Source organism: Anopheles maculipalpis, chromosome 2RL (genome assembly GCF_943734695.1).
Source record: "Anopheles maculipalpis chromosome 2RL, idAnoMacuDA_375_x, whole genome shotgun sequence".
In the NCBI taxonomy this organism is placed as follows: domain Eukaryota; kingdom Metazoa; phylum Arthropoda; class Insecta; order Diptera; family Culicidae; genus Anopheles; species Anopheles maculipalpis.
The window spans coordinates 72,120,988-72,144,093 of NC_064871.1; the positions used below are offsets into that span (position 1 = coordinate 72,120,988).

At 42.7% G+C, this 23,106-nt stretch overlaps 4 protein-coding genes across 4 annotated transcripts in view; 3 read left to right on the forward strand and 1 right to left on the reverse strand.

Moving 5' to 3' along the window:
- The window catches only part of LOC126556214 (glycerol-3-phosphate phosphatase-like), a 231,494-nt gene that overhangs the window by 101,631 nt on the left and 106,757 nt on the right, over positions 1 to 23,106 (forward strand). The gene's annotated exons all lie outside the window — the stretch shown is intronic.
- Positions 1 to 23,106, forward strand: part of LOC126556345 (signal peptidase complex subunit 3) — a 586,951-nt gene that overhangs the window by 40,000 nt on the left and 523,845 nt on the right. The gene's annotated exons all lie outside the window — the stretch shown is intronic.
- Positions 14,340 to 15,763, reverse strand: LOC126556094 (amyloid protein-binding protein 2-like). Its single transcript, XM_050211294.1, has one exon. The coding sequence runs from the start codon at positions 15,758 to 15,760 to the stop codon at positions 14,351 to 14,353; it is 1,410 nt and encodes a 469-aa protein (XP_050067251.1). The 5' UTR covers positions 15,761 to 15,763; the 3' UTR covers positions 14,340 to 14,350.
- The window catches only part of LOC126568760 (Ig-like and fibronectin type-III domain-containing protein 1), a 32,856-nt gene continuing 32,397 nt past the window's right edge, over positions 22,648 to 23,106 (forward strand). Inside the window, exon 1 of the mRNA XM_050225366.1 lies at positions 22,648 to 22,744. Coding sequence (XP_050081323.1) covers positions 22,657 to 22,744 — 88 coding nt within the window. The 5' untranslated portion in view covers positions 22,648 to 22,656. The remainder of the gene's footprint in view (positions 22,745 to 23,106) is intronic.

Genomic DNA, 23,106 nt, shown 5'->3' on the forward strand with positions numbered 1-23,106 from the left:
CCATAAATTATGCTCTAAGAGAATGGAAGGGAAGGAGGAAGGGAGGGAGAGAGTGAGGAGGTACCCTCTAGCTTTAAGATTTGTTACACAAGGACGAGGGAAGGCCCACTTAATATTACGTAACAGAATGATATTTGTAACAAAATGTCGGTTTGCTCCAAAATTGTAATATTATTTGATAATAATCAATTTTATTACCCTTTGTCGTCATGTCTCATCGTATGTTGTACCATTTATGTTTGTTAGAGTGAACAATTTAACAACTTCCTGCAGTGTTTAACAACCGGCCCCGCAGTCGCTTCTTCCACTGGACCAACCGCTTTGCAATTAATTTAATTAAAGTAACATTAAAAAAAGTAGATTTTGCGAGAAAAAGTTAAATCAACATTTTATTCTAAATTTTATATTTAGGTAAATTTTGGAAGGGACAATACGGCACTGGACCGTCATATTCAATTGTAAATAAATTTTGGAAGGGAGCCCGTTAGTATTCCGGACCTGGGTTAAAATCCCATCCGGATTGTCCCCCCGTAGTGAGGACTGACCATCCGTACTACGTGGTAATGATAAGTCAAGCAATATGCCCAAGCCGATGGGTTGTCCAAAAATCCCGATTTTAGCGTTACGTAATTAGTGGACTGTCCCTTATCTACAGCGGATATAAACTGCAAATTGATTTCATCTTAAATGGCAGGATACAGGGTCTAAAAACATTTAATTTATTAATTTATAATTAATTATGACGGTACAATCCCGTATTGTCATCAACAATCGTAAAACTTTTGTTAGAGACATTATTTTTACTTTTTTGAAAAATGGCAGAACAACGTTTTAACACTATCGAAACAGAAGACTTTCCGGGCCAGCAAAATATGGCTTAACAAAGGCGACGTTACTTCCGCGTTAATAAATAAAGCTGCATCCATGGTAGATTCCACCGTACGTGTGCCACATTAACAGTGGTAGCGGCAGTTGATCAAACTGTACCTCAGGACAAAAACGCTCACACATCTCGAGCACATTCGTTTGGGTTGTCTCAATTAGTCGGCTGAGCATGTAAACAAATGGCTACGGGTGTGTATGGTAACCCCCGTCGAGAAGGGTTGACTAAGGAACACTTGCAGCTACTTTGTATCGATGCGCACCCCTAGCGTCACTGTACACAAAAGGTACCACGAAACGCCGCAGCATCGAAAGGAAGCCCATTTTAATTTCATTTAAATTCACGCGCACGAACACGCAATCGCTGCTGCTCGTCGGTGGTGGCTCGTGATCGGAAAGACAGATTGTTGCCGGTGATCGAGCTGTGAAGGCATCTTGGGAAGGGATGTGCGAGAGTTTGCTCACTCACTTTCGGTAGCTGCCAGCATCCAGTTCGATAGCACTCGGTGAAGAAATCGGGCCAAATTCTCGAATGTCACGGTGGTAAATGTCACAACGGACGAGATGCAGCTGTGGCGGTGGTGGATCATTATCGATGATTTTATCGCATTCTTTACTGATGCCAGCAGCCGATGATGATAGTGTGGCATTTTATAGTGGCACGTGCTCGCAAATATTTGGAGCGACTTGAACTTTCGATTGCTAACAAGAAGCAAGATAATGGGGGAGAAGAATAATTCAATTACGACAAGGATGAACAGGTGTCTAAGAACAGTAGATACATTGCAAGCTTTCAATTTCATTCGTGCTGTAATTGAAATAAATTGAACTATAAGTATTATGTTTGGTGTTGTAATTTCTACAGTAATATTTAAAATGGCTTGCTACAAAAATAAGTACTTGCCGTTTAGAGCTAAGCCTCAGTGAGCTTACGCAATTGTTCTTGTGTACTCTTCAATCCGGAATACCACTTCAACTCTACATCCACCGATCGATCCTCGTTCCTAACAAACTGCTAACCTACCTGTAACATGTCCCCCTTTCAAAGATGCAAAATTGCGTCAACCGTGCGGTGGACCATGCTAAATTAAATTAATGTGCAATTTGACTGCACACAACCGAGGGCTTGGACGAGCGTTACAAAAACCAACACAAAAATGTCACATCGTTCACGGATCACACGGCGAGTTGCGTTAGCCGAAAACATCATCCCCGTGCACTTACGCTACCACGCTATTGCTACACAACCAGAAACACATTTATGATGAGCCGTTATGACCTGACGAGTGATATGCAGTTTGTGCAGGCCGTACATAACTGGGTCGCATTGCAATGTGTTAACCGTGTATAGGAGGGGTTGCGTACAGAAAGTATGCATTAGTAAGAGCTTAATAATAATCGGTCAGAGGTTGTGACGATATGTTGTTGCCAGCGATTGCGGCATAAAGTATAGATGTCGCGAGCAACTGTGAGAAATGGTTTCATCGGCGTTGATCCTCTATGCGGAAACTAATTTAGCTAATTAAGAAACTAAAGGTACTGGTTAAATTTACTTTAACAGTTGTGAAAAGCATAGGATACGGGGCATTGAATGTCATATCTGCAGTTCTGTCGAAAAACAAGGAAATTTAATATTTTCCAATTACCAATAACTGCCCAGCGCTTGTAACTGAGTTAAATGTTGGGTCACGGGTGTTCAGAAACAATTTAAAACCAATAGAAACGGATTCAGAAAATTCAAATCATCTATATAATTGCAATTTCCGTCTGTATCCGTTATTCCGAACACTGATTGTATTAATTCCAGTTACTCCACATCGAATCCATGGTACATTGTCTTTTGTAACTTGTTAGTTGACAATATCAATAAGTGAATCCACATTTCTCCCGGATTCCAGGGTTTATCCGACTCTGAGGCATTCCAGAGCTTACTGCAGAGCAACTCCAGAGTAACTTCGGATTAATCCGGAGTTTATTTCCGAGTAATGAGGAGTTAAGTTCGGATTCATCCGGAGTAATTACTGCCAAGTTTACTCCGCAGTAATTCGGAGTAATTACTCTTAACTTAGGATTCATTATCGGAGTGCAGTGTAAAATGCATTGCAGGTTACTCCGGAATAGTCTGGAGTCAACTGCTGCTTTTACTTCGGACTCAAAATTGAAATCGCTGTCGATTCCGGAGTGATTCCGCATTCTCCCAAACAAAAAAAAAGTATTTTTTCTGCTACACAAATTTGTTTATTTGTTGGTAATAAAGTTTTTTTGGATAAAAAAGTTGATAAAATTTATTTGCACGGCAGGACCGGGGTTCAAATCCTATCCGGACCATCCACCCGTAGTGAGGACTAACTATCCAACTACGTCGGCAGCCTAGAAAGCCATTCGTTACCGGCGGGACCTTAGAAGTTCGTTAAACCAAGAAGATGAAGAAGAAGAAGAATAAAAGGATAAGAAGAAGAACTTCGGAGTAAGCTCCGCATTACTCCGAGGTAATTATTTCTGAGTAATTATTCCGGAGCTGGCCAGGGTTACTCCGGATTAAGCTCCGATTTTCTTTCCAAAGTTTGCTCCGGTTTTTATGCGTCGGAGTCGGAGTGGATTAGTTAATCTACTCCGGAGTTCCCATCACTAGATGACAGATACGAGGTCCAATAAGTTGTACGGATTCGAATGCGGTTTCTCTTCCTTATCCATACTTTTATTCGCAAATTTCCGTTTTCAGAATTCGAAAGGGATCGAATCCCAAAATCCGATTCCAGAGTTCCCATCACTACTTAAATAGCATTCATATTATCGTTATTAAATAGTTCAATTAATTTTGTTTAAAACCTTATCAAAACATTCAGAGCTGTTATAATTTTTTTACCGATAAATCACGCACTTCGACTTGCAAGTGCTGTATATGTTTCGTTCTTAAAACTTCACTTCCTCAACATACTCCGCAGCAAAATTGGTGCTGACAAAAAAGCACACAAAAAAAAAATGTGCAGCTTATATGTAGGTTATCCATTTTTCTAACGAGAAATCTCGCCCGTGTTTTTTATTTGTTACTTTTTCCCCTTGTTTCCCGGCGAGATTTGAAAACAAATACTAATCCTTCGTTCACTACCTGTCGCAGAAAAGCGTTAGTTAAGGTATTTATTCGAGCGTAAGTAGGGAAAAGGACTGAAGCCAAAAAGAAGCAAAGAAAGCATCTCAACACACAGCAAGGAAGGAAAATGTAGAAACACGGGGGGGGGGGGGGGGAAGGGGGGGAAAGCATTTTCTTGTGGCATGGCGCTTGCCATCGTCACTGTTACGATTTGCCATTCGAATGCTTTCGTCAAATAGAAAATAAAACAACCCACCAACTTTTGTGTCGCATCTTTTGTGCGTCGGGGAGTGAAGTTTGCTTTTTGTGTTTTCTTTCCATATGCTTTTGGAGATGGAAATTATTTTCTTACATCCGTTCGAAGCTTCTACTTACGTTTGCACCTGTGAGGGTGTGTGTCTATGTAAGTGTGGTTTTGTTTGGTTCCATCGTCGGTCCATATTTGACATGCTGGAGTATTTGTTTTACAGAAAGTTGTAGTATGAGATTTGAAAATAGAATAATAATTTCGATTACTCTTTATTATATTCAGTTTCTTATAAATAGCATTCACATGCAAATATTTTATATGTAAATATTTTTTTAAACTTGTTTACCGTGAGAACATTTTATTTTCAATTCATTCAAGACATGTCGTTAAAAAGACAATCGCACTTTTTACAAAACCATTACAAAACAATCTAAAAAATCTACGCTACAACCCTCATTGTACCGTATGAAAAACCTTAAAACCTAATTAACGACCTTTTCGAGGATATACCATACGGTTACTAAAATGTGGTACAACCGGAAGTGAAACTCTATCTCCGTACCATTACGTTCCTGAGTGCGAGTAATCCACCTTTTCGCTCGTCATTTTCTCCCATCCACCTGCCATTTGCCTGCATTAATTTTGCAACATAAATCGTGGAAACATCAAACAACTTCCGGAAGAAAACCTGTCGCTTTTTGCGAACGACCCATCGCAGGATTCGCTACCATTTTGCGAGAAATTTGAGGGGACTTGTGTGTGTGCGTCCTCATCGTTGCTGTAAATTATTTCAACCGATTAAAATCCCGTTCGTTATTTTTACTGTCTCTGCGTATTTTCCTTCCACCTGTCTGCTCATCCGTCTGGTTCCATACTCTTATCTGAGCATTCGTTAGCGTTGTATTACTTGTGCCCTCTCTGTTCCCATCCTCCGGCACCATGTTCACATGAAAGAACCCACAAAATCTGTACCACAAGCTTAGCTGCTTGTCGTCGCACCGGAAAAGCTGGTTGGAAAAGCTTCTTCCAGCTACCGGAAGCAACATTTCTGGCCTTTTTTTTCACCAAACCCCAAAACGTTGGGTCCCTCTCCCGGGGTTGAAAAGTTTGACTCATCGTTTGACAAATTTAAATTGCATTGGGATGTACGGGAATCGGCCTTTGGTTTGGCATAGTTGGTGGTGGTGGTGGAGGAAGTGGTGCTACCCATCCATGAGCACACCGATTGTGTCCAACGCAGCCACGATCAAATTCACGCATTTCGGGTGCGCTTCGTTTCGCCTCCCGTTCAAAATGGTTTACACGTCGGGGCTGCTTATGCTGGCACACCGTGATGCTTGCTGTCGTATAATGACGCTCTAAATACCTTCCTTGCCGAGGTGTGAGAGTCCTCAGACTGCTAAGGAAGGAATACAATCGAAGAAGCTCTTAGTGGTATGATAGCGGTTTGCTTCGAATCGATAGGTTCCTTGAGAAGCACAATGTTTTTAAATGTGTTAAATTATTTTTCTTAATCTTTCTGGGAAAAGCTAACAATTTTCCACTGGTTTATTGGGTTTATTTTGAGAGTATTTAACTAATTATTGTGTAGTATAATCAAGACGAAAAACAATTGCTCCCACGTTCTAGTGATTGCTTCGAAAAACTCATTCACGCCTAAAGTTATGCTTTCCGTAGAGCAGGCGAAATTGTTTTTCATGTATTTATTTTAATGCGCCTTTACTACTGTATATGATATTTAAAATAATTTCTCATACTGTAACTAACGGTAACTTATCAAATCATTCAATCAAAATAAGCTTCCACACGTTCCTTAAGCACTCACTCCCCACGAAAAACCCATCATTGTCATCACGATGCTGCCGGCGTACGTACAGCTGCCCAGAATTGTGACGGGCCGCCGGTTAATGCGCGGGAGGCAAACAGCGTGACAGCATTGTGATGGTTCCTGCTAAAAAACCAGGAAATCTTACCGCCTCTCGTAAGATCACGTACCTTTTCGAGCGAATCGCGTACGGTCGGACCGAAGATGAGGTGTTCGATGCTCTATCACGGAATGTTGTACCGTGCCGGGTGCAGTTTCGTTCACACATACGAACACGCGTGCGTTTCACGTGCCCCGACCACCCAACGAACGACTGGCGGCTAGGACGTGTGCCAGGCACAGCACACGTACTTCCTGCACTCTGGCAATCTCTGTCGTCGTGGGTGTGTCCGTTATTTGTGTACTCACCGTGTTGCTGCACATTAACATTCGTACACCTTCCTACTGACTGTTTGCTCAAGACCTTCAGATGGCCTTAAAAACCGTTTAGTGCATTTTATATTAAAGTGGTGAGGACATAAAAAATGTCTTAAATTTTTAAAATGTATCTAATAACAATGTATTGAGTCATAAAAAATGTAGGAAATGGAATACTTTTTATGGAAACACGATTTGCAAAACTTGACCATATCGCTAAAACCCATGTTCGATGAGGAACAGCACCCTAAGTTTACTGACCACCGACACTGGCTATCGGGCAGCGAAAGTAAATGAGACTACCCATGCGTAACGCAACAAAAAACTGGTGCAAGTAAAAAAGCTCTCAAGCTATTTGGATACACACAACATGATATAATTTGCAAAGGAATAGCTATTGTTTCACTTGATCCCGATCAAAAAACATCGGTAATAATAATGAGCGATAGTAGTTCATTGTACTAACAGAAAATATGCAAAAGATGTTAACAATCAACACTGTATTTTTAACAGACAATGCAATTCTAATTTCAATACTTCATAATAACGTTTCAAATTAACATCACTTACGGTTGTTTTTTCATTTTTATTTGCAGATTGACAGCACACTTTTTTGATACAACTTTTATTTTGATCTATGTAAGTATGAACATGATTTTTTTGTATATTATTTTTCAAAAAAGAAGATGCAAATCAAAGCTTAAAGATTTTTCCTGAAAATACAACTTCTATTCTAATTCTTCTAATTCAAATAAAGAATCGGTAGATTCTTTAAAAAAAAAAAAGGTAAATTAAAAGCCCGAGGAGAGTATCCGTTATGAAGTAATAAGCTTGCAAATTAATTTTTCTTTTAACAATGTATAAATGAGCTTCAAGTTCAGTATCCTTTTTTTATTTGTAAAATATTTCTTTCCGTGAGCTATCAACAAACAAATTTTATTTTGCTGTTTAATTTAGATGACGTTCGAAAAACAGGTTTTAAGGATGGCAAACAATAAATTTGTCCACAATTGCTATGAATGCAATCGACGGTGATATTTTATTACGTTTCTGTATGATCGCTGACTGTCTCACTATGCGGCGAAATAGGAAATGCTTATTGCATACCTCAAGGCGCAAATGGTGAGGCTTGATGATTTCAAACAAAGCTGTGCTTCAACAGACAAATGCTGTAGGAATAAGCTTATATCGTTGTTCTGAGGTGGTGTTAAACGCGTTTCTTTTGATATTTTGTTATGGCTTTAACCAGAATACTATAACATTTCATACAAATAAGAAATTCACAGTTCAAACTTGTTTTACCTCCAATACCTCTGCTACTGTAACCAAAAGAACCTTGATTGAACTAATCCGTACGTACAATTGATGCAACGTTCCATCCGATTGTGGCTTGGAATCGATCCAACGTGTGCAAGAAACGGAATACAATATGTATCATTCCCGCCACTAGCGCCACCCTTCCACGGTCAGTTCGACGATTTAGCAGTCGACTAGTCGATGAAGTGTCCCGGAACAAGGGCACCATCATTTGCGGGGAACATCGCTGAGAAAACGGAACTCATCATCACACACAAACCCGGTGCACCGGTTCTTATTCTGCGGGTGAACGCAAACCGATGATTGCGCAACCGAACTGATTCTAACTCGAGGGCCACCCGAACCGTTTAGGATCGGACCGGAGGGAGCGACACGAAGGGAATTAAATTATTCAACACGGGAACGGGAATGGCAAGCTGCATCGTACGTCGGGTGCAGTTGCAGGCCCCGACGTGGTTTTGTGCGGTGGGGTGCTTGGTATCGGGAACGTTCCGTTTCCCACACGTTGTAGGATACGTTGTTTCGCATCATCTGATGCAACTTTCGATGATTATTGGCACAATTTGTGTTGGGTTTTGTTAGGAAAACTCGACGAATTGCGTCGCATGCCGGGCGAAAGATATACGTGGTCCACACGTGCGTTTGGGAGGCGAATTAATGCGAGCCAGACTTGAAGTTGTGTTGCTAAAACGTAACAGTCCCGTGGTCCCTGTATGTGTGGGATACATTCCAAGGATCAGGAGCAAACTTATCGCTACCTCCGGGAAAAGTATCGCCTCTATCATATTACGAAGTTAAAGTTCCAAACCTCTAATGCAATAAACTATGGCATGAAACCAATTTTAACATCCATCCGATTATGCTATTTAAACGGAACACTTCCGGGGCAAACGAGCTGCTGAATATTCTGTGCTCAGGCGTGCAATTACGCTACCGATAGTAGCCTCCGGACATTCCCTGATTCTATTAAAACTTTCAAAAGTTCATCCAACGCGCGCGCCCGGAAGTTAGAAACTAGCGGTCGAACCGTTCAAATTTCCCGCCACACTCTAAGACCAGCGCTTGTCCCATTTCAGCGGGCCGGAAGCGAACTTCCAGCCCAACGGTACGTACTGTTTGCACATCCATTGCATCTGCAGTGGGTGGTCGCACGGTCGTACCACCTCGTTTCGATTAGCCTAATTGTTATTCAATTTAATCACCCCACGAGAAATGTTGCGAATTCTGCGGGGTGGGTTTGGTGTCCGCGCGGAAACAGGATGAGTTTAATGGGGCGATAACACGCTTATCGCGAGTCAAACCACTGCTGAACCGAGGATTTCGCGGAGAGTGAGGAGTCCGGACGTGTTCCCGATTTGGTGGTTTTTTTCGGATGAAATGTCTAACACACGGGGCGAGCCTTGGCTTTTCTTTGACCGTCGTCCACACGATATTTCATGATTGATTTGATTGATCGAGTGTAGAATGTGATGGCTTTCATATTTGCATAAACCACGCTTACCGACTCGTGGCGACCATTAAATGCCACAAACGAGACGAACGCTGAAAACGTGAGCCAGAAGTCGATGCATTGGAAGTGCATTTAATGACCCAACGAGTACGCTGAATGCATGTGCGGAAGCGAAAGGTTTTTTGTGTGTGTGTGTGTGTGTGTTAATAAACACATGTCTGAGGCACTAGTTCACACGCTTCTCGCGACACAGACAAGCTGGATATTAATGCTCTCCACATTTGTCGCACCTTATCCAAACTGGAGTAATCATGGGCATCGCCACAACGCATCGAACATCATTTTAACGCAATTTATCGGTACTGCATTTGGTAGGGGACGAGCACGACCATACCCGAGTGCCTCGAGGGCAGTACTATTTGGAGCAAAATTGAATTATTAACTACAGTTCGGTAGCGTCCGTCGGCTCGTAATTAAAACGATACTATCGGCATGGAAAAAGTTTACGCACTCCCGGAAAAGTTTCGTCCACTTCCGTTGGTGCGCTCCTGGCCTGACCTTTGTCTAGTGATCTCGTTACGACAAAACCGGCTGCTTGAAAACTGACCACAAATGCAATTGGTGTCCGATAACTGGTCACACAGTGCATCGTGCCGTTACTATTATGGAGTTTTGCAGTTTGAAGAACTTTTTCTCAAGCTGGATGCGCTGGCAGTGGATGTTGAGTGAAAACAGCAGGAACAAGCGTTAGTGTACAGCAAATATAAGTATTGTTGTGCATCTGAAAACACCAAACAATTCATCCACTTCCTGACGTAGGTGTTCGGTGTTCATGCAGTCGAGGGTTCATAACTCGAGTTGGAAACATTCTTTGGTACTGTCAAAACTAGAGTGCTAAATAATAACGAGCGTCAAGCAAGTAATGGTTGAAAATACACTGCTGAAACCCACCAACTTTTTGCATATATTAATTCAGAATCAAGATCAAGTTTTATCTTCTAAGTGACGTTGAAACCTTCAAAATCATGAGTAGTACCAGCAATTCAATTACTTTAGAAATGATAAAAGTTTGCTTTTTTATTTAGGAGGGCACAGACTGAAGATGTGTGGTTCAAAGTCTTTTACTACTATTATCGCATTGAGTTTTCCAGGGAAGTTTCGTTGTAATTTACAGGGACTCGATCTTTATAATGGAATTGTAAAATCACTTTGGGGAATGTTTCTAATATTTACTTATTATTAAGTATGACGGCACAACGACGTATTGTCGAATGTTTCTAATAGGAATCGGAATATTGCAAGCCCATTGTGGGACTTTACAACTATGTATTGGAATTTTGCATTAACTGGAAGGAAATTTGCAACGCTTTAATTTTGCGTTCAGCCTCTTCAAATGTGAAGGATACGACGGGCTATTGTAAACAAACTACTGAAGCTTTTACTTTTGCCGCTTTCACTAAGGAGCTCCAAAAGCTAGGCAGCTATGTCACAGCTGATTACAAAGAACCACAGTCGAGCTGAAAATCTCCTACAACTGAGTTCAAGATTCCGCTATATAATTACAAAGTTCCCCAAGAAGCTTGCAGAACATTACCCGTTCTCTGGAAAGAAACCCTGTATTTCCAAATGATAAATAGTACCTGTTGTCATATTTCGCAGCAGATTCAGTCCCATAGAACAGAAAGTATCAATAATAACACACAATATTTTGCACATAGCCAAGAAAATCAGTTACATCCATCTGAGTTCATCAAACAAAAAGATAAAGGAAGGCCATAACCTCTCTAGTCCTTACGTTTAACGCATGTCTAAAACATGGCTATTTCCCTATTCAATGGAAAATTGCTAAAATAGTAGCCATCGCCAAGACTGGCAAGGACCTCACTCAACCGGAAAGCTACCGACCCATTAGTCTTCTGAGTTGACTAGGTAAACTTCTGGAAAAGATTATGCCTCCAGAATTCGATTGCATGTTGACAACAACTATATAATTCTTGATTCTGTAAACATCTTGAGGTTACAATAACCTTGGGTTGTGAGCATCTTGGGTTTTTGACACATATGTGTTAGGTTTGTTATTGTTTTTACACAACACAAACAAACACATTTATTGTAGTAAAGATGGCAAAATGCACACTATAACTAACTGTATAAATAAAATTTTTGCAAACTAAACTAAACTTAATCTAATTAAAACTATCCAGTAATGAGATTAGATTATTCGCAAGTGTAATGAGACAAAAAACACCAAGGATGAAATATACTTTAAGCACACGGCAAAAAGCAATTAAAAACCAAAAATGACGATCAATTAATGTATAAATCGAAAAGAATCAATTGTTTTCAAACTGGACGCAATGAACCACGCAAATCAAACGACACGATTTTCTCTTTCTACCAGCACAGACAAACTGCTTCTCCGAACCAAAACATTGGTATACTTCTGTCATGTGGCGAAACGTCAATTTGCTCTAGATAACTCTACCTTCTAATTTTATAAATACCTTGATTTCAACCTTCTCTCAGTACCACTCATCAGATTCACCATTATCGATAATAGGTTGTTTAATAAATCTACGGGACTAGTGCTTTTAGACGACGAAAAAGCTTTTGATTCTATATGGCACCAGGGTCTTCTCCATAAATTAATCAAACTTAAATTTCCTGCTTAACTCACAAATCTAGTAAAATCATTTCTACAAAATCGAAAAAATATTGTACATAGCGGAAAATCTGAATCATTGCCCTGTGTACTCGTGGCCGGTGTACCACAAGGTAGCGTATTGTCGCCTTTATTATTCAAAATTTATAAAGCTGATATACCTAAAACACCAAACTGCAACAATTTCCTTTATGCTGACGATTTTGCAATCTCATCTTCTGTAAAAAAAATCCTAAAGTAATTATTAAACATTTAAACCAAATAGAAACTGAAAACAAATAGCTCAAAATCTGAAGCAATCTTTTCCACAAGGAAAATTTGTATGTGGAAACTACCATGAAGCGAACTGTTAATGAGACATGGGAATATTCCTTGGAAAACAAACATAAAATACTTAGGTGTCTACTTTGACAAACGGGTTACTTTTAAAACAAATACTGAAAATATTCTAGTAAGAATGAACAAATTGATTGAAATATTTACCCTTTTTTAATCGCAGATCAAATTTGAATTTAAGAAACAAATTACTTTTATACAAGGCATTTTTTCGTCCAGTACTAACGTATGCAGTCCCAGCTTGGAAGAGCATAGGATTCTCACATCCTAAAATATTACAAGTATTGCAGAACAAGACATTCAAAATGATCATAAATGTTCCTCCTTGGTTCAATACCAGAGAGCTTCACAGAATTACAAACATAGCTACAATTGAAGAATTTATTCAGAAAGTCTACCGGAACAACAGCTGCCAAGCAAGTAATTTAAAAACATTGATCCAGTTCAAATCATTGATCATTGAAATATTTTGATTGATCAAAATATTTTTTCGTGGGTTTTTTGGTTAATGTTTTCCCATATTATAAATATTAAACCATAATCGATAACAAAAATAAATTAAAACAGCAATCGCTAACCAGAAAGAGTCAGTGAGGAAAGCAAACGGTGCGAACCCATTGTAAATGAACAAACATTTATTAAACAGCACTATAAATGTTAAGTCCATAATAAACTACTACTACTACTACTACTACTACTACTAATAATAATAATAATAATACTACTACTACTACTACTACTACTACTACTACTACTACTACTACTACTACTACTACACGAAAAGCGTTCTCTCATACGATGAACGGAGTATTCAGGTAGGGATCAAGAAGACTAAAATCAACAGGCAATCTCTCTTGACCTGAAGGATTGCTGGTTTGGATAGGAAATGTCCCTTGGACGAGTCTCTTATATGGTTCATATAATGGGTTTTTTCATTCACTGAGAGGATTTTTTTCTATGCGAAAGGTTTGGTTTTGAAGAAGCAGTGATTGAAACAACTTTCCTAACCTTAACGTACTAATATGAGCAAACTGTAGGGTATTTTTAATTTTATCAGTTTGACAGGGGAGCATCGAACGCTAGACAGAAAATTCTAAGCTGATTGCATATTTCCAGAGTCGAATTGCCACAATTTCCCCTAACTGAAATCAATATTCCATCATAGGAATGTAATGTGCCACAAGAAGCTTGCAAAAATCCACTATCGATTCGACAAATTCCACTGATTGATTCAGAAGTTTCATTAAATAGAAAGAAACACTGTATGAGATAGTAAAGCCACTTATTGTAATCATGTTTGCAGCATACTAGCCATCGTACTACGAATTTACTTATCCATGATGCGTTGAGCACTGAAAAATCCGGTTATACTTGAAAACTTTTTTTAAATATTATCGAATAACTAATATAACCTCTTTGTCAAGCTGAAATTGAAATACAAATTCAAAAGTAGTAGACATTCAAAAGCGACCCTGTCCTCCATATTTTTTATGGACATTTAAAAGTGGTTCCAATATTCCCATACGATCCGATACTGATTGTGTATGATCGCTTGGTTCCTCAGGCGCAACTCACCAAACTAAGAGCAAAATCAAGAAACTGAAGGTTATCATCGTCCTACCTACCCATCGACTGAAGTGCAAAATTTTAATCTTCAACTTCTCCAACCCAACCTTGGCCGTGTGTTGTAGCATAAGAAGGCCAAGTAAAGGTTGTCCGCGAAAAAAAAACCCCAACCTACGTTGATCGTAGCACACCGCTTCACCTCTCACGAATGACGTCTTGATGATTTATGATCGAGTGGCACTTAAAAGAATTATCGGTAGAAAAAAAAAACACACACACACATACACACGGTTTTGTTTAATATTGAAAGAGACAAAAAAAACTTTATTTTATTTTCATCTTAAAATCGACGAATCTTTTGTAGCCTCGCATGCTGACCTTTTTGCGGTTGTACACGAGGGTGCTTAGTGACGCTGCACAAAAACCCTTACACGCTATACTCGACACACGTGAAACACTTAAACAAATTCTAGCCTATAGTCTTGGAAAGGGAGCACCCACCCGTTTGGGTGGTTTTGCTATATGGCATGGTGGCCCTAGGTAAAAGTCGACAGCTAACCACTGCACGCGAGCCCATCACGCTCGAAGGACGAGTCCAGCTCGAAAAACTTCTCTTTGATCTCGCGCAGTGAGAACGGGTGGAAGTCGCGTTCGCGCGACGGTTGGCTCTCTTTGGTGTCCCGCCGATGGTCCGGACCGCGCAGGATAAGGTCGCGCGTTTGCTCCAGCTGCTGGCGAACGCGCCGGCTCGTCGGCATAAGCTGGCGGGCCAGATCGAGCGCTGTTTCGGCGTGCCGGAGCGCCATATCGAAGCGGCCGGTCGTGTGCGACCGGAGATAGAGACAGTGCGCCAGGTAGCCCTCGAGGACGACGGCGTGCGGGCTGAGCAGACCGTACACGCGCCCCGTGATGTCGAGACACTCGGTGAACGCGGTGATGGCGGGCAGGATGGCATTCATGCGCAGCAGCACGAACCCGTACTGTTGAAGGACGTCCGCGTACTTGCGATGGAGACTTCCGTACACGGTGCGCGCCCGTTGCACCGCCTGGCTGATCAGCATGTTGCCAAGGTCGTGGCGCTCCTTCGCAATGCAGAAGAGCGCAATCAGCTGCAGCACGTCGATGACGTCGCCTTTGGCTGGGGCGTCACCGTCCGCCGCGGAGGCGAGCGCACGCAGCGCCCACTGATGGCAGCGTTCGTAATCCTGCACGTGGTAATAGTAGCTGCCGAGCTGCAGGTAGGCCTTGACTAGAGGGAGGACGGTCGCTCCCGACTCACCAACAGGCAGCTCGACGAGCGCAAGCAGCCGCTGCACGGTGACAGCTGCCCGCATGGTCAGACAGGAACCGATCTGGGCACGCAACAGTCGCGCCAAACTTTCCATCTGCAGCGGTCGCCCCGGTTGGGGTAGCAGAGCGATCAGTTCTTGCGTCAGTGTGAGCACCTCCGCACCACATCGACACCAGCCCGCCTCGTACAGGTAGTCACCGAAGCGAAGCGATTCCAGCACCCGTGCCCTGATCCTCGGCTGATCCTGAGTTTCGCCTTTGCGCAAGCGTAGCTCGGTGCGCAACATATCACAGTAGTTGTTGGCCAGGTCCCGCAGGACTGCCGGCCGGCCAATGGAACGGGCCGCCTCCCGTAAACACTTTTCCAGCGTGTCATAGTCCAGCGCGTACCCGTTGAACAGCTTCATAAACAGTACCGGATCGGTGAGCTCATCGCGCAGTATGTCGCGCAACTCCGGATAGCGGCACATGCGGTCCAGGATGGGTGTGAGTAGTGGTGCGGGTAAAAATTGCACCTGCCGCAACCATCCCTCGCTATCGCCCTTCTTCGCATTGCGCACGCTCTCCACCAACGCCCGTACGCAGGATTGCTGTAGGGAGGGCGAGTTTTCCGGCACGATCCGGATGCCACTGAAGCGGGCCTTGTGCATCGTTTGAAACAGTTCCGAAATCATGTTGCGTCCCGTTTGATGCTTTTGCCTATCGTAAGCCCTTATCTATGAATCGCTCACACACACACACACACCACACACATGCACACAGCACGATTATCTAGCGTCACTATCTGAGACAATCCCTTCAACGTTTATAACCTCAATATAAGATCGAATCTGTCGGTGGGATGCTGTATGTTTGTCTCGTTTTGAACTTCTCTCACTTCGACTGTATTTGCATTCACAACGATTGGACTGGGTAAAACACAACGATCTTGTTGCGACTCGTGCAACCTTCAGCTCTGGGAATTCAACAAACAACTAACCTATGGTGCGAAGCTGGTACTACGCTTTATACTGACGCTTTGTCTCAGCGGGCTAGCGCCATACACGCGACTCGAGCCTACCCACCTCACGCACACACACACACACACTCCCACAAATGAGGTTGTTTACAAGAAGCGGTCCAGCCAGTGCGCGATCTTCATGCTGCTGTGCGTGCTGTTGTTGTTTGCCGGTGACGCGCCTCCGATCGTCCCATCCCGCTTCCTCCTTCGCGATCGTTATCGCTTGTTCGCGTCCAGTGCGTTCTACCTGCGCGATCGTGTAAACAATTTTTGTCACGCACACTACCGAAACAGACGCCGTCTGCCGCACGCACATTTATGCTGAGGAAATAATCTGCCGATCTTCGCCGCATGTCCAGCGCGTTGGTGAGCCCACATGGTTGGGCGATCTTTGCGACCCGTTGTTGTTTTCCGTTCTCTTTTTTCTCGCACGCAGCTGGAGAGGGTGCGTATGGGCGTATGTGTGTGTGTGTGTGTGTGAGGGTTCCGTTTATTGTGCTGTATGCTACAAAGCTTAAATGTGGAATTTTTGGACCAAGAAATCGGTAAACAAGATACCCCATGCCGGGAGGGTCAAAGCACCGTAGTCCGAATTGGGTGCTGCTGCTGCATCATAAAAAAATGTGACCATGACTTAGTGATAAAGCCGCGCATAGCACTGTTTTCGGTGGTGATTTATCCGATATTTCGTTATGAAACCGTCAAGCGATTGCATTTTGCAATGCGTTGGTCACTGTTTTAGGCAAACCGTTGCCATAACTCTCCATTTCAGTGGCAGTGAAAGCGAAATCTATTTGTCTTTGCTTTACAGTCCTCGGTTTCTCTATTTTATTGATGTTTTCCCCGTTCGTTTCCATTGGATTGACAACAATTTACATTAGGCCCTTCTTCTTGACACAACGATATGCTAGGTCACGCCGGCCAACGGCTTACTGAACTCTAGCTGATACCACGTAGTTCGAAAGTCAGTCTTCTCTACGGGTAAACGATTCTGATAGAATTGAATTCCGGTCCTGGCACGTGGAGACGTACATAAGAAATTAAAAAAATGACATCCTTTAAGATGTTCAAAGTGAAAACAGTTGGAGTTAAAATGTCGTCCAACTCACTGTCGAGATAACTACCAGGTTATGACACCATATGCGAGGTCAAAGACACTATAAACCGCCGTAAAACAATTTCAAAGTTCGGTAGGCTACAAGGTGCGCAATAAATTGTCGCAGGATCCTCATTCCAACTCACCTTTGGGGTCACTTTCACATAACCTCAATAAAGTTAAGCGACATTGAGATTGGCGTGCCACTCCCTTGCCACTACTGGACAGCTTTCCCGTTGGAGTTGTTGAAGTTAGATAAAAAAAAGAAGAACCTCCACTATGGCGCAAATCCTGGCGATTGTGTTGTTGTTTAGAGTCTGTAATTTCATTCCGAAAACAAAAATAATGAGCAAAAACGGAACCGATTGTTTCAAAACAAAATAACAAACTTTGTTTACGCGTATTTCACTGAATCATTGCTTGTTTTTGGGTTGTTCGCGATTGAGAGTGAGAGAGCAAAAAAAAAAAATGGACCCACAATCCACAAACCGTTTTGCGTCGAAGCACAGCAGTAGCGTGCTTTTACTTGTCTTCCCTTCACCCGCGGTTCCGGTCACTCGAAACACCCGCACATTACATTATTTTTTTTGGCCACCGGAGCGCTGCGTCATGTCCAAAATGTCTCGCAATTCAAACAAAAAATGGGGATGTAAAAAAGGTAAACAAACCAATGGCGGCCAATGCGCGGTGGTGCCGATAATAGGCCGCGCACAGTGGTGAGGAAACACGCAAAAAGCGAACCAGTTCGAGCCGGTTCGGATTTCGCTGTCCGATCATTTCCACTTATTTGTTTGAATTAGCCGCCACGTGGACTGGCGTGATTAATTGATCGGAAATCGTGCGAGTGGTGTTTTTAGTGTGAAGAGAGAATGCGATAGAAGAAAAATAGATAGACAAACAATAAAGCAAAGAGCCTACAATTATCGTCGCGTTTGGCACGACGCCATTGGTGGCGCTAGCGTAACTCCGATCGCTGCTTAAATCCGTCGCAAACTATCCGGTTCTTGGGCTAGACGGTGGCTATTATTCGCAGTGGTTGGGAGGGGTGCACGATAGTAGCCGGTTTTTCCCTTCCGATAAGTGACAAGACTCGCCGGGAAGAAAACATGACGACACTTTGCCTGACTGTGGCATCAGCGATAGAAGCCACCGCTGCAGTCGTACGATCACGCTTCCACGTGATAAAGGAAGATGCCGTCCGGCTGGGTGTGCAATGCGACGAAGGTGCTTCCCACCATGATATGCCGGTCGTGCAGCAGCTATAAGTGCATTTCTAACCCGGTTCCATTCCGTTGTCGGTATTAAATGTGACACGCCAGAGTGGTGACCAGAGGAGACGACTGTGAAGCGGGCCGGGGGGGCTGTGTATGTAACTGACCGGTTCCACCAGACCCGCTGGTGCACCATTTATCAAGCAGCGGTAGGTTAGGGAGAATGGCATCGGCATCGGCCAACAGAGGTTTTGAGACTCGCATCGGTGACGTCATGAAGCTGTTGATTCTGTCTCAAGTCTTTATAGCTAAGTAGCAGGCGGGTGGATGTGGGGTGTCTGTAAAGCATGGCTTCAAACAGTAACGGTAAACGAGGCGGTCAACTGGTTAGCTTCATGCAACAATCCTCTCATGCTTCGTTTGTGATGGTTCAAGAGCCACTTCGAGTCCCACTTGTTTGAAATGTCTTCCGCCAATTAAGCATCTAGGAGATGGCTGCATAAAAAGTGTTCCACGAGATAATTTATGCATCAAGAAGAAATCCATTACAAAAACTGCGAGAGACGGTGCAATTGTTTGATATGCCGTTTTACTCATTATTCAATTACATCTTTGAATAGTGATGTTGAGTTTATAGTTTTATATTTTTAATTATACTGCTTTTTAAATCAAATGACAATCGATTGAGTGATTAAGTTGCATAGATTTAAATTGTTCAATGTAATGTGCAATTATAAGGTCCGAATGTCAATGCGAAAATGACGATGAGAGTCCAATTTAATCAAAATTGATCTTCAGAAAGAACTGACATTATACAGTATTATATACTATAAAAGTGTTAGTAACCACTATGCAGAAAACTGTTAGAATTTATAGTTTTATTATAGCGACCTATTTATTAAAACTAAAATTAAAATAGTCTTTTTAATATCCTCGGAGTTGGTCTAGTATTTGCCAGCATTTAATCCACAAAAGCCTTTCGTGTTACTTCTACAGATACACTAGAATTAACTTAAGCATGGATCCTTCTTTCTCTCATTTGGTCGTCTTATGGAAATTGAAAACGAACTACTATTCTGAAGCAGAAGAATGTAGTAGAACTGAGTTGGTGATATCAAAAAGTAACTAAAATAGTCTAGTGAAATTGGATTTGTATAAATATTCTCAATAAAAACAGCAAATATTGAAGTATAAAATCTTTGTTATTAAGTATTTCAATGCGTAATACTTTGATCTTTCATGTCTCTAACACTCGTCATTGAAAATAAGATTCTTTACGCAAATTGAATCGCATTACACGAGTTTAATCTTCCGACCAGCACACTTCTATATCGCTTCCGAAGCACACCTTTGCTCAGGACCTTTTATGGACACAACTGTTAGAATACTGGGGCCTCAGATGAGAAACGCACCGGCCTCCCAATCGAACAACAATCTTACGTACACGGCTCCCGCCAACTCGTTAACGATGACGCATGAACGTGCGCCAACGAGTGACAATAGACGACGCCGGTGTCTTAGAACAAGCGGCGGACAGTCGCGGCAACGAAGGTCAAAATGTGCTCCGCTATTCTACCCAAACAATGACGTGCTTAGGAGGCTCTGAGGTAATGGCAAATGGGATTGAAGCGCGAAAGTTATCGCTGATGACCTTCGCCGCTGCTGCCCGGAGCAGACAACCAGGAATTAAAACACCGATGCTGTCAGTGTTCGGTTCGTGAGTGGAATATTAACAACCGTTGTTCTTGCACGGAGTACCGCAGAGTACCGATAAATTTATAGACGCTGACGAGCCGATCATGTAAAGATCGTTTGTCTCTAGTGATCGTCTCGTTTGTTTTGTTCCTTCGCCGTTGGTCGTAGTGTTCTGAGTGGCACTTACAGGGTGGTTCAGATTTGTTGGTAGGTTGTAGGTATATAATTTCGTTATGAGCTAGAATTTTCACGATCAGGAGGAACCTCTATTAGACGGTGTTAAAACTGTACCATCATTCCATTGAATCAATTTTAACTTTAAAGTCTGAAAAGACAAAACTTGCTCGACATTACACGCCTCCGTTTCCGCGTCTTATTTAAGACACCCAATCGCTGATCTCTACTGTGTCCGATTCCACGTGGCTATACCAGTAGGGAAACTGGTTGCGAGCGCCAGCAAAGCTGCTAGCAATTGATAAATAAAATTACATCAGCCAATCCAGGATTTAACCGGTTCAACAATAGTTGTTTTGGCGGGTTCGGTTAGATTACATTAAGCAAGGTTAGGTTGGCTCGGTAAAAACCCACGTTCCTAATCAAACCGTCTAGGAATAGGTCATGGAGCGAGAGAGGGTGATTTTAATTCAAGATCAATAAGGGGCGAAGGAAAAAAAAGAGGTTATGATAATGGCAGACTGAAAGGTTAGTTTCACTGCCCAACGAGAATCGCGGCCGAGACATGCACTACAAATTGTTGACAGCTGGGTGACGGGGTGGGTGATTTGGAATAAAATGTATCTTTATCATAGGAATAATAATCCAACTGCGAGTAAATATTATTATTTGATTGAGACGTTTAGAGAGTAGCTTATCGCATATTGATCGTTCGTGCTAAGATAGTGTCAATTTGTATGCGCTAGTAGATGATTATTTTTTTAGCGTTATTAGTATACTTTTTTAAATGATAAGTATTACATTCATAGCTCTCCAACAAAACGTTTCACCGTACTTGCTAATGCGATTAATTTATTTGCAATTTTAAACACAACTTTTCAGGCTTGCACCCTGTGTGTGTTTTCCGGTGTTGCCACTTCCACAATAACTTCTTAAATAATTTTTCCCTGCAAACATTGTTTGTGTGGATTGTTTAAACAGGCATTAACAATGAACATTAGCTTGAGCTATTATGATTAAGTTTTAAGTAACGGTTTCTTCATCTTCTTGGCTTAACAACCTTCTATGGCCACGCCGGTATACTAGCAAGCCAGTCCTCACTACGATGGAACGGTTCGAAAGGGATTTTAGCACAGGTCCTGCCATGTGAAGACCGGCGCTGTTGTCGCTTTACCATCAGGCCACTGCGAGTAAATGTCAGCTTATGTCAATCGGAAGTCCTTAGCGGGGTGAGAGTTGTACACCCCCATAGGCTGATCAATTCCTGTGGAGGCTATAGGCTGAATCTTCGCGGATGTTGGACCATTAAAATCAAAAGTGTTCGACACTACGAGGTCCTTACTACGAAGCTATGAGAAGAATGGAGGCTCGGCACTGTGTACGTGCACAATTAAATCCCCACTAGCCCACTCAAGATTTTCAAGCCTCAGCTCGAGGTCGGTTCAGCTCCATTGTATTGTCATTTCGCAACTATAAGGGCATAAATTGTTATTATAAGAAAAAATCACATTTCCTTGATCATTCGCTTCTTCCTCATCTCTGTGTTATTTTCCATTGACCGCCTGCAGACGGCACAAAACGAAAATGTACGGGGACGGTCTAATTCTATCTGATCCAGTTTACGGTCAAAATGGCAAATCATTGACCTTTTGGATCGGGCGCAAGATAGTAGACAAAAGCGTAATGTGTAAAATGGGTCTACGTGCCAGGAGGCACATGAGCCCTTGCGTCCAGCATTAGCCAGCCAACGTCCCAACACACTTCAACGTGAGCCCTCCCGTCACGTAATTGATGTCCAGGTAGGTTCTGGTTTTTGGCAAACCAGATCCGTCTCTCTTCCTGTTTTCCAGCCCTGTTTAATAGAGCTCTGCGTGTCCAGAAGCGTCGTGGTGGCGGTTTGGAGCAAAAAAGCAAACGACAAATAACGACCAGTGCAAATCAATTAGCCACACACCCATTGGCGTACGTGATAAACTGCGCACAACCAATTGCGAAGATCGGCCAGGATTCGGTTAATCTAATCTGCGACACTGGGACGGGAATCCACTCGTTAATATGTGGGGCTGAATTTAAATTTCATACACATGAACCTCTCGTTATGAGTATAGCATATATTTTTTAAACCTTCCACCATTTTGTTTTTGCTCCCTTTCGTTGCAGGCACTGCAGCATTGAATGAATTACCACGGGATAGAACCACGGCCCAGCGCTCTTCGTACCGACGCCAGTTTTGGAATACCTCCCATCCCGAATCTTTGTGTGTGATTTAATAAAGCATCGTCTGAATCGCACATCGGAAATTCGGGTGACGAACCGGACGCAGCCAACCTTACACAAACCCTTAGCGGCTGTTGGTCCACGGGGCAGGACGACACATCGGAACGCACGATTGCGATGGCTTCCGACCATCATGTTCGGTGTCTGCCGTTGCTGGTGCTGATCCTTCTGCTCGGCGATGCTGGCCAGGCTGCCGATCCCGTGGGTAAGTCAATTGCTTACTTCGTTAAATATTTATTATCCACAAGTCTGCTCAAGGCATCCTAACCAGGGATGTGGGAATGGGATGGGTGGGAAGTTTGGACTTGTCGTAGCCAACTTGCACACCTACCACAAACTCCGAACTGCCTGTGAGCATCCTGTAATGCGTGTGGTCGGTGTGGTAGTGGCGAATCAATCTAAAATTAGCAATTTCCGGCCATTTCACTCAAACACCAAACGCAAGTCCCGGAAGGCAACAGGCCAGATCCTGTACCGGCTTCGGCGACAGTGTTGTAACCTCGGAGCACACGGGTCGAGGTCGGCAAAAGTTTGATGAAACCGCGATAACTTGACCGCCTCCGGGGT